At 39.9% G+C, this 12,893-nt stretch overlaps 1 protein-coding gene across 1 annotated transcript in view; it reads right to left on the bottom strand.

Moving 5' to 3' along the window:
• Window positions 1–288: 288 nt before the first annotated feature.
• Window positions 289–12,893, bottom strand: part of KCNMB4 (potassium calcium-activated channel subfamily M regulatory beta subunit 4) — a gene marked incomplete at both ends in the record, with an annotated part of 64,601 nt that continues 51,996 nt past the window's right edge. The window contains one exon of the mRNA XM_082850512.1: window positions 289–457. Coding sequence (XP_082706638.1) covers window positions 289–457 — 169 coding nt within the window. The remainder of the gene's footprint in view (window positions 458–12,893) is intronic.

The raw sequence follows: 12,893 nt of genomic DNA, 5'->3' as shown, positions 1-12,893 counted from the left end.
TGTACAATTATATACTGTTACTTCCCGAAGAAAATTAACTTCTATTGGATTTTCTGAAACAGATACTCCTTACAGCTTGACCCTTTAGCCATCGCTACAACACATGGAAAACAATCTATGAGGTTCCAAGCCTTCCGGTTGTGCCTGTTTCTGCTATCATTGAAGGGGAGCCTCTCAGAGACCTCTCACAGCCCCTTCCATCTCCTGCGCCAGGAAGCAGGCTCTGCAGGTAGATGTGTGCAGATGAGTGCAGCTTCTGTGCTTTGCTTCCCATAAGCCGACTCCCCTTTAAGAGAACTTGCGCTTCTTCATGGCTTCTGCCTTGACTGCCAGGCTCTTGGCACAGATGGTCAGGACCACAATGAGAACGCCCACCACAAATGTCACCAGGGGCCAGAGGAAGCAATGCAGGAGGACAATCTCATCATGCGTGCGATGCAGGAGCACATCATCTGGTCTGCAAGACAGCGGAGAATAGGAAAGAAAGAGTGGTCAACTGCCTTGGCATGACATAACTCTTCACAGCGCGGAGCTCAACTTGCTTTCTGGCCCAAAGGTCATAACCATCATTGAAAGCAAAGACTTCACGCTGAGTATAAATACTGTACTTTGTGCTTCAAATCCATTATGAAAAGTTCTGAGGTCTTGAATCAAGTAATTGATGCATATTATTTATAATGTGATTTACGTGTAAAATGTCAAAAGTATAGCAATCTCTTACACTATTATTTTCCTCCATTCTAAGTTGCTTAACATATTCCACTTTCTCACGCATCTTTTAATGTCTGCTGAATCAGTCTGAAAATTGCTTTCGGGTTGGCACTGTCAAATAAATCCAAACCCAAATGATGTTTTGTTTTGTTTTTTACCCCTTTCACCCATTCTGCCCACTTCTCCAACCCTCCACTTCTGGCAACCACCAATCCAATCTCTGCATCTATAAGCCCAGTTGCTTGTTGTTGTTTAAATGTATTTATATATTTATATGTGATTCCACGTGTAAGTAAAATCATATGACACATCTAAGTGAAATCATATGATATCTGTCTTTCTCTATCTGACTTATTTCACTTAGCATAATACCCTCAAGGTCCATCCATGTTGTCCCAAATGGCAAGATTTTGTTCTTTTTTTATGGTTGAATAATATTCCATTATATATATAATACATAATTTATATGTAAAATCACATTTTCTTTAGCCATTCATCCATTGTTGGACACAGGTTGTTGTCATGTCTTGGCTATTGTGAGTAATGCTGCAATAAACATGTGGGTACATATATCTTTTCAAATTAGTGTCTTCATTTTCTTCAGATAAATACCCAGAAGTGAAATTGTTGGATCATATGGTAGTTCTAATTTTAATTTTTTGAGGAAGCTTCATACTGTTTCCATAGTGGCTGCACCAATTTACATTCCCCACAACAGTGCACAGAGGTTCCCTTTTCTCCACATCTTCACCAACACTATTTTTGTCGTTTTGATAACAGCCATTCTGACAGGTATGAGGTTATATCTCATTGCGGTTTTGATTTGCATTTCCCTGATGATTAGTGATGTTGAGCATTTTTTCATGTACCTGCCAAATGATCTTAATTTACAAAAATAGTCAGTTAAAGTCACTATTTGAATTTAGACAGAAAGACCTATGGTGTAGTCTTCAGGTCGACTCAGCTTCACCCTGTGAAGGTTTTTAATAATGAACAGACTAGTGAATGGTTGGATTTAATGCATTTTTCCATGCTTCTGCGTAGGGTTAGCCATCATTTTAAACCACTGACCACTTTCTTGATATATTTTGCCAAGTCTTAGCAATATATCTCAATCTTATCAATGTGGGGCTTCTATTTGCAATTCCAACATTGGTCTCATTCATTCACGGGAAGTGAAGATGAGATACATTCCACAAGCCATGATCTGTCATCTTTGGCCACTAGAGAGAGATCCTGGGAATTTAGCTTTCATACAAGAGGTTTACATTTTGCAAGATATTTCCATTTCAGCCACAGGAAAGTCTGTTCCATTATGCTAGAGTAGCAATGCTTCCACCAGAAAATAAAATAATGCGGAATAGTCAGTCCAATTGCCCTCAAGAACATCAGAGGCTTTAGAGTACAAGAGCAGTGCATTTAACAGCGGAATGCATTCCTGAGGCGCTCTCACTAACCACAGCTCTCATAATTCAAGACCTATTTTCCCAGGAGACTGACAAAGAATGTTGGATATGTCTCTTCTACCTGTAATGCAGCCATCATGTAGCATTAATAAAAACGGTTTTGCAGACTGGCTTTGAAATTACGTAATCCTTGCCCTTTTTTGTGCATAATATCATTTCAAATCCTGCACATAAAGTGAGATTTTTATTGACATTTGATTTCAGTTAAAATTTGAACTAAGTGAATGCAGAGTCACTGTAACAATTAAGCAAAAATCATCCTAGCTTGCAGAAGTTACTCCTTTTTATGAATTCCTATAGCAACACATTGTCTTCAAAACTTGTGCTACCATTCATTTGTGATATATATTAATGTGCGTATCCTTTGCTTCTGTAAGACCCTTGACTTTGTCGTTGCCTGTTTATTCTGCACATAGTTGGTGCTAAGTAATGGCTTGCTACTAGCGAAGGGGAAACCATCCCAATTGCAGCCTTGTTAGCCATGCAAAATTTCAACAGACTTCAAGCCTTGAATGTGAAAAAGCAGAGGCCTGGGTCCAAAAATAGTCAGGGCACAATACAGTTCTCGTCATATTTTCCAGTCTTTGAAATCCCACCTGCAGCACTGCCATGGTTCTTTTTCCAGCTACGAGAGCTCACTGCTGTCAGACCCTCTACCTACATGTGTAAGGGAAGGCGAAAGCTTCTCGGCGTGACTTTCCTTCCTCCCTTCCTTCTTACCTTTATTCCCACCTACCTTCCTTCTTACTTTTCTTTCCCCTCTCCTCCCCTCCCCTTCTTTCTTGGATTGTTCTACTCCTGCAGAATTGATTTGTACAAAGATGAACTAGATTCTTCATCAAAGGGTGAGAGTGTACAATAATGTGAATGTACTTTATACCACAGACTATATACTTATATGCGGTTAAAATGGTTTAAAAAAAGGGGGGGGGGTTGGCAGAGGGGAACTTGAATTTTTAACACTATTTTAATGAATTTGCATGTGATTTCTACACTAACGTGTTTTACAGCTAATTTTCTAGTAAAATGCTTCAGTGAGCATCTTCTTTACCTTTCTTCTCCAGTCACTATTATTGAAGCTGAATCCTTTACCACAATACAGTAGTCCCTCCCCTTATCTGTGGTTTTGCTTTCCGTGGTTTCAGTTACCTCGAGTCAACTGAGGTCTGAAAATATTAAACGGAAAATTCCAGAAGTAAACAATTCATCAGTTTTAAATTGTGTGCCATTTTGAGCATCATGATGGAATCTGTTGTCGTCTGCTCCGTCCTACCCAGGATGTGAATCATCCCTTTGTCCAGCGTATCCTGTCCGTTAGTCACGTAGTAGCTGTCATGGTTATCAGATCCACCGTCATGATATTGCAGTGCTTGTGTTCAAGTCACCCTTATTTTACTTAATATTGACCCCAAAGCACAAGAGTAGTGATCCTGGCAATTCACATATCCTCTTACTGTGCCTAATTTATAAATTAAAGTTTGTCACAGGTATGTATGTATGTATGGGTTCGGTACTATTCATGGTTTGAAGCATCCATCCACTGGGGGTCTTGGAACATATCCCCCATCTGCAGAGAAGGGGGCACTACCGTATTGTACAACTGAGCCAGGAAAATAGCCACAGATGAGGGTGGTTGGAACCATTATACATATTTTCTGAAACACAGTTTGAAGAACATTTACTAAAAACGAATATGAGTGAAAGGAGGAGAGAAAATAATAACTGGAAAATGGGGGACCCAGATATTTGTTTTATTTAGAAACTGCTTAGCATTCCACACTCAAAAAAGCCCTTGGGGCAAAATTCGATTTTAATGTTTCAAATGACAAAACATCATTCACTTGAGTTAGCCATGTTGAATTTGTAATCGCTTCAAAAGCCTTCTTTGAGGTAAAAATATTATATAAAAGTGTACATGGTTTCTTTAAAAATAACTAGTGTCTGTTTCCATTTCATATGGTTCTAAGATGCCCCACAGTTTCCTTCGATGGGAATGAAGGGTACAGAATATGCCACTTTGGCATAGGGATTATGTTGAACTGAAGGCAACTGAGAAGAAGCAGCTTCAAAGAGAGCTCTTCACACTTTCCCTATTTGCCTAAAAGCAGGACATAAATTTGTAAAGATAGTTCTCCTCCTTTCTCTTCCTGGAAGGACAGAAGTTAATCACTGGAGACAACTCTATACCCTAATAGCCCAGAGATGGCACCAGAGGAAAAACAAACTTTATTAACTCAGCACTTACCTTCCATTAGTTCCGCATATATTTACCTTCCTACAATATGCTGCCCTAGAAACTCAAGGTCCTTTTCCTTCATCTTGTCACTTCTCTAACAATCTATTGCTTTTTTTAAAAAAAAACATGGCTTAAGCCCAAGTTCTAACCACCTCTTTGAGTTGCTCATCACTGAGCGCTCTCATGTGTATGCACAGTGCACACGTTAATAAACTGCTCTGTTTTTCTCTTGTTAATCAGTCTTCTGTCAATCGAATTTACAGGGCCCAGGGCAATGAACCTAAGAGGGGTAGAAGGAAAAACAGTTTTTCCTCCCCTATAGGAAAAACTTATTTCTCTGCAGAGTAATGCTTAAGTCCATCATTCAGTCATAGGATTTACTGAGATAATCTCTAAATTGTCCTTGTGATATAATTAAAATCTGGCTCTTTCAAACTGGGACTTTAGTGCCATAATTGAAGGGAACACCCCACCTCCGCCTCAGCTTCCTGCAATTTTACCAGACAGATTTCACATGCGTTAGCAAAAATTATTTCCAAAGGGGTTTAGACTTAGAATGCAGTTTTCCATAATTCCATAAAGGTGGGACTAAAGAGAAACTTTTACAAAAAGAATCACTGTTTGCAGCATTTGGCAAACTAAGATAAATGGCCTGATGAGATCTGAATAGTATGTATTAAAATCAGGATGGTGATGAGGATGTAGGCAATAAGCAACAAACAAACAAACAAAAAAGGATGATTACTTTGTATCTGAGGACTTCAAAGAAGTAAGCAAGAGATTTGCTTGGGGTTGTGTAGAAACACTTTTAAGCCCTGAGGAGGGATGCGTACAAATATCATAAAATAAGAGTAAGTGCTGTCTGTGGGTTCCCTTAAAAATACTTTCCTAAGGGTTGGACTTACCCTGAGTTGAGCTTTGAAAGTATATTGTGGACTTCCCTGGTGGCGCAGTGGTTAAGAATCTGCCTGCCAATGCTGGGGACACGGGTTCGACCCCTGGTCCGGGAAGATCCCACATGCCGCAGAGCAACTAAGCCCATGCACCACAACTACTGAGCCTGCACTCTAGAGCCTGCGAGCCACAACTACTGAGCCCGCGTGCCACAACTACTGAAGCCCACGCACCTAGAGCCCCTGGTCCACAACAAGAGAAGCCACTGCAATGAGAAGCCTGTGCACTGCAACGAAGAGTAGCCCATGCTTGCTGCAACTAGAGAAACCCTGCACACAGCAACGAAGACCCAAGGTAGCCAAAAATAAATAAATAAAATAAATAAATTTATTTTAAAAACAGAAAGTATACCGTGATAACAGTAGCCAGCGTTTTTAAGTGCTTACTACCCTCCAGGTACTCTGGTAGGACATTTAATCTCTCTTGATCCTTAAAATAACCCTGTGCTGGAAGAATGTTTGTCATTTTATAATCAAAGGAACTGAGGCAAAGAGAGATTAGTTTTCCCAAGATTACACAACTTAAAATAATGGTCTGAAACCCTATGAGTATGATTTTTAAACCTGTACTATTTACTCCTCAGCCAGCTTTTCTCAAATTTGAATCACCTCTGCTGTTTGCTGTAATGCAACCTCCTGGGTTTCAACCCCTAGTTCACTATATCAGAATTGGAGGTTGTGGTATCCAGAAATCTGCATTTTTGAGAAGCTCTTGGGTGACTCTAAAACATAATAAAGTTTAGTAAGCACTGTGAAAAATTCAAGTAGTTAAAAAAAATGTGCACTGCATGAAAGTGCCCTGGGATAAGACAGGAGGGCCGCAGGGGGGCTGGTAATGGGAGCAGGGATAGTGGGTGGAAATACAGACCTCAATGCTAGATTTGCCCGGCGGGGGGGGGGCTTTGTCCCAATTGGTAAAAAGGCACCCCATAGGCTAGCAGCAGACTTAGCTATACCAGACAAGAAGACAAAGATTTGGTGTGTATCATCCTCAATATAAAAAATAGATTCCCTTTGACTTTGTCTCACCAAAGGAGATTTCTTTTGCCTCACAATGCTTGTTCTGATGGCTAACAGGGAGAGGAAATGGCGACCTATTTTTTTAATGGACTGGAAAATTTCTTAAACTCATCTTAACCAGTTCGTGTAAAAATCTGAACTGCATTATAATTTACCAGTATCGCATGATGGTAATTGTACCCATCAAAAGACAAGATGATCTCCTTCAAAGATCCTATAGGAAACAGAAATCTTTCTAGATTTATTAACACAGGTGCTTCTTATCTGAGCAGAGAAATTTCCTTTTCATGCTAGAAAGTAAAAATTTTGGCCCATCTCTAGCAAGACTATAATGACTTTTTTGTGCCAACCAGACCCCTCATGCTTTGTCTTATTTTCTTCACACATTTCTAATTTATTTCATCTTGCAAAATTCTGTCCATCTTTAGAGCACTCATTAAACACTTTTAGAACAGACGTGTGTCAATTATGTACATTTACACATCAGGTATACAATAAACACTGGAAAGTTTTTTAATTGTCAAGCTTTACCCATATTTCTATGAGAAAGAATATGCTGTATCATTATCAGAAATTGCACTTATGTGTTTTGATGAAATCTCATTTTAAAGTCTATAAATGCCTCGTCATTATCACAATCATAAAATAATTCTGCAGGCATAATATCAGTCCAATATGCCAGGCCTCTGGTATAGCAGTAGAGCCAAATGACATAAAAAATGTAATGATTTCATCCTCTGAACCTTCTGAATAGGTGCTGTCTAGTCCTGCTCTAAATCTTGTTTATTATTTGTAACATGACCTACTTTTAAAAAGAATCTGAAATAGATAAAAATAAAAACAGAAAACTTAAGTACAATAAAATCCTTAAACTGACGGTAAAGAATAAGTACAATGTAATTAGGATGGGGATAATATAGAAATCCCAGGCTAAGAAAAGCTCCCACCTTAAGCATAAGAGCAACTTACCTCTGAGCATCCCAGTGCCCAAGGAAAAAAAGAACAGAGATGAGTTACACAGCTGCCATATTAAAAACAGGACGCATGCCAATTCACCAGATCGAACTTGTTGCTAGGGCTAAACTCCATAAATTAGGTTGTATGTGTTTTTACATAAAGCAATCTGTATAACACATTTAAAGGCCCTTAACAGCAGTTTTACAAAGCTGGTTAATGAAACCATGTGAGGGGTTTTCAAATACTGATTCCAAGGTCTCAATTCTACTGAGGTTTTAAATAAGTTTTCAGGCAAGGCTGACGATTACTCACATCTGGGAATACCTGACCTAAACAATGCTTTTTATTTTTTTCCCAGCTTTACTGAGCTACAATTGATATACAACAAACTGCATGCACTTAAAGTATACCATTTGATGAGTTTGACACATGGATACACTTGTGAAACCATCATCATAATGAAGACGGTAAACATGTCCATCACTGCAAAAGTTTCTTTGTACTCCCTTGTAATCCCTCTCTGTCACTCATGCCCGCAACCCTACCAACAATGCTTTTTAAATATCAAAGGTATCAGCCCAGTTTTTCACAATAACTGAAGAGCAAATGGTTCAAGACTGAAATCACTGAGGAGCAGTCTCTGTTATTTGTTGAAAGGAGAGTCTTCTGTCAGGTTAGATTCTGATGTGGAAGTGACAAAATGATACCTCACGCAGATAATTTTGTCTGCCTGGCGTCGGGCTTCAGACAGCTCTTGAAAGTTTTCAGCAAGACTCTATGCTACGCACTTTCTAGAAGGAGACTGAATTAAAATGCACCCCATGAAGAAACTGATTGGATCTACTGTCATGGTTTTTAAAAGATTTTTCTTCTACCGACAGATGCTGAAGATTAGCTGATAAAAACACTGAATTTGGTTTTGGCATAATTGAGCTGTCCTTACTGAGAGTAATTAACTAATGTGTTTGTTTAGTTGCTGTCTGAAGCAATCATAAGAACTTGCCAAGAGAGGAGAAAAGAATGTTTACCTTCTTATAGGATCACAGGAAGGCACCTAACAGCTAATCTAGTTATCAAGTTATTTCTATAAATTACAGTAGGAACCAGGGACCAGAACACAGAGACCCTTTGCAGTAATCTTTATGGTGATTTGCTCTATGGTGAGCCCATTTCTGTCCACGTGACTCCAACAATGATATTGTGATAAGGGCTTTTAAAAGCTTGGGAGGTACTCTATCAACACCATGGCTTTGCTCCATAGATGGCCCATATCTGTGGATGAAAGGCTGATCATAGGTCTATAAATGTTATAAACATCCTTACATTTTCTTAACTATTTTCTCCAATTAGGTGAACTCAGAGTAGTAATGTTTAATTGTGTAAGAGTTGTTCCTCAAGCTTGCCTGTTCTTCGTGGAGGAAATTAAATCGAGCCCCAAACTTGCAGTTTCCAGAAAGAGAAATTTGCATTGAGCAAAACCGGCAGGTATGATATTTGGAGCAATAAAGGGTTAAATTAATTATAAATAGGAAAGATTATACTTTAAGTCCATCCTGATGGAAAGTTCTAAGTCTTGGAAGCGTAGGACAGTATTTCAGAACATGAACTTGAGTTAGATGAACCTGGGTTTAAATATGGGCTTTACAATTTGCTAACTACATGATCTAAAGAAAAGTATTTAATCCCTGAGTCCTAATCTTTCATCTGTAAAATGGGGATAATAATACCTACGTTATAGGGTTCTCCTGAGGAGTAAATGAAATAATGCATGCAAGGTGTGTAGGCAGATGGCTGCCTAATAGTGAGTATTCAATATTCCATAAGGAGTGGTAATGTTGATGACTGTCATTACAAATTTGGGGCTCACAACTCAGAAAATGATTTTAAAATGTTGGCAGTAACATATCTCCTACAAATGTCTTCTTCAGTCTAAGACTGCCAGGCTGAAGTGATAGGAAATTCTTTTGATCAAATTAAAGTTCCTTTTGGTATAGATATCCTCATTCCCCTCAGCCTCCTTTGCCCCTTGTAGCCATAACAGTGGCTAACAGTGTAACAGTGTTAAGAAAGAGAATAGGTTTAACAAGCTAACGATTACAGTTGCCCCTGAACAAGCTGGGGGTTAGGGGGACCGGACCGATCTCCACACAGTCAAAAATCTGCATATAACTTTACAGTTAGCCATTCGTATCCCAGGATTCGAATGCATCCATGGATTCAACCAACCTCAATACTATGGTACCGTCGTATTTAACGAAGAAAAGCCCATGTATAAGTGGACCTGTGCAGTTCAAACATGTGTTGTTTAAGGGTCAACTGTACTTTCAATTCTAACATATGCACCTCGGATAGAGACAAGCAAGGGAAAAAAATCAATAACACTAGTCCCTTGGCTAGGAACACAAATATCCCCTAAATTTATCCCAAGACATCATTTAACAACATTAAATTATTATAGTGGTTGGGCTTATTTAGCAAACATTTTCCTACTGATTAGGACGGTTGTCTCTACAGATGCAGCCCAGACAAGCAGCTGTCTCAACCCAGCTCTTCTAAAGCAGAGGCCTGGGAAAACCATGGCAGCTTTGTGCTCCCAGAATAAAAAACTTCTTTTAAGTTGTTATCCACACTGTGTAGTAATTATTTTCTATACATCTGTCTGCTTCCCCAGCCTGAGTCTAAGAACCCTGAGGTAATGGGCCCATTACGGATAATCCCTGCCTGAGAAAATCTCTCCTGAGTTTTCAGGAAAAAAAGAGGGATTATTGCCAAGACCTGAACACCAGGAGTATGCTTATGACTTTTTGTCTTTAAAAAAGGCAAATCAATGAATCAATTTTATCCTAGATTTGGCTTGGCATAATTATAAATCTTGTTTTTGTTCCATTAAAAAAAATGGAAAAAAATTTTAAACTATCTAGATAGTCTCTAAGGCAGACCTAAGACTGCATTAAATTTGCATGAAATCCTTTCCTCTTCCACCCACCTCTGTGAGCTGCTCAGGAAGAGTCACCTGTATCCGTGACTGTGACTGCTGGAGAGCATGACTTTCAGCTCCCTGGTGGCATCAAAGAAGAGGAGGATTTTGTAAAGTGGATGACTGTTTTGACCCAGCAATTCCTCTGAGTTTTTCTTAAGAAAAGCTGTTCTTCGGGGTAATTTGGTTTGTGGGTCTCTGAGTTACCAGGTAAGTTACTTATTTCACATAGGGTTGTAAGTGTTTTCTGGGCAAAATGCTTAAATTTAAGGTTTAAACAGAAATAAACCAGAGAAAAGAAGACATCTACATTCTATTTGAGACAGATTATTCCATAATAGTTCTCACCTTGTGTACCCTACTTAGTTTTTAAAGTGAAAATCTAATACCATTTTAAATCAGTGGGAAAGATGGGTTGTTCAATAAATTGTGCTAGGACAATACTAATCATTTGGGGAAAAAGCATTCATTCCCCATCTTATTCTTTCCATCAAAGAAAAAAAAGGAAAAAATCCAGATGGATCAGAAACTTAATTGTAAAAACCAAACTGTGAATGTTCTAAAAGAACAACTGAATGTTTAAAAATAACCTTGGGGGTCTTCCCTGGTGGCGCAGTGGTTGAGAGTCCGCCTGCTGATGCAGGCGACACGGGTTCTTGCCCCGGTCCGGGAAGATCCCACATGCCGCGGAGCAGCTAGGCCCGTGAGCCATGGCCGTTGAGCCTGCGCGTCCGGAGCCTGTGCTCTGCAAAGGGAGAGGCCACAACAGTTGGAGGCCCGCGTACCGCAAAAAAAAAAACAAAACAAAACCTTGGAATGAGAAAAACAAAGGTCTTTGTAATGGGGTTTTTTGATATAAGTATGTCCCAAATATTATACTGGACTTACTTATACTAAGAAATTATTCATCGTTTATCAGAAAGTTTAACTGGGTTTCTTGTATTTTAGTTTGCTAAATTTAGCAACCCTAATTTCTAAGACATGAAATGTAGAAACTATTAAGAAAATATGGATGATCCAATTATAGAAATGTATACATTTTTGTATAGCCAAAAAAACTCCACAAAGACCCATAGGCAAAAATAAAAACAAATAGCTAATATTCACACGAAAAGATACTCAATTCTTTTCTTTAATAAAAGAAGAGCAAGGTAGTGTCAGTAGTCAAGGTGGTGGAGTAGGAAGAACCTGAACTCACCTCCTCCCAAAAGAACACCAAAATTACAACTATTTACAGAGCAACAATCTATGAGAACAACTTAAAGACTAGCATAAAAGTTTTTCCATAACTAAAGATATAAAGAAGGAACCATGGGACTTCCCTGGTGGCACAGTGGTTAAGAATTCGCCTGCCAATGCAAGAGACACAGGTTCAATTCCTAGTCCGGGAAGACCTCACATGCCACAGAGCAACTAAGCCCATGGGCCACAACTACTGAGCTTGTGCTCTAGAGCCCGCGAGCCACAACTTACTGAACCCGTGTGCCACAACTGCTGAAGCCCGCATGCCTAGAGCCTGTGCTCCACAACAAAAGAAGCCACCGCAATGAGAAGCCCGCTCACTGCAATGACAAGTAGCTCATGCTCGCTGCAACTAGAGAAAGCCCACGTGCAGCAACGAAGACCCAAAGCAGCCAATAAATAAATAAAAGAAAAAAAAGAAGGAACCACAAGATGGGTAGGAGGGATGGAGATGATGGATAGCCAAAATCCTTACCCTCAGGTAGATGACCCACAAACAGGAGGATAATCACAGTTGCAGAGGTTCTTCCCAAAGAGTGAGAGGTCTGAGCACCACATTGAGCTCCCCAGCTTGGGGGTCCTGCACTGAGAAGACAAGCCTCCAGAATGTCTGGCATTGAAGACCAGCGGGACTTGAGTACAGGAGAGTTGGTGCAACACAGGAAACATAGACTCTGTGCTTAAAGGGTGCACATGAAATATCATTTGCTCTGAGTGCCAGCAAAGATGCAGTAATTTGAATGCAGCCTGGGAAAACCCATTTGTTGGTCATGGAAAGCCTCCTGGAGAGGAAGGAGGTAACTGGGACTCCCCCTGGGGACACAGACACTGGCAGGAGCCATTTTGGGGGGTTTGTTCTACCATGAGGACATTGGTGCTGGCAAGTGCCATTCTGGAGTCCTCTCTCTAGCCTATTAGTGCTAGGGGAGTATGTGCCCACCAGCAGGCCAGCACAAGCCCTGGGTCCTCCTGGGCAGGCTAACAGCCATCTTACAAAGGCAGGGTCTGGCAGCCAATTGTGCTGGGGCTAGGCCCATCTACCAGTACATCCACAGTAGTTGGCCTGTCACAACAGAAGGGTGCATGCAGCCCACATAGAGGGCACCCATAGAGTAAACAGCTCCAGTGACAAGAGGGGAGTGTGCTATTGGACCTCATAGGATGTCTCTTACATAATACCATTTTTCCAAGATCAGGAAACAACTAACCTACCTAATACATAGACATAAACACAGAGAATTAGGTAAAATGAGGCAACAGAGGAATATGTTCCAAATGCAGGAACAAGACATAACCTCAGGAAAAAAAAAAAAAAAAAAAAAACTTTAAAA

Source organism: Leucopleurus acutus, assembly GCF_964270905.1.
Source record: "Leucopleurus acutus genome assembly, chromosome: 11".
In the NCBI taxonomy this organism is placed as follows: Eukaryota; Metazoa; Chordata; class Mammalia; order Artiodactyla; family Delphinidae; genus Leucopleurus; species Leucopleurus acutus.
Note: the sequence above shows the minus strand (reverse complement) of the source record. Positions and strands in the feature narration are given on the sequence as shown.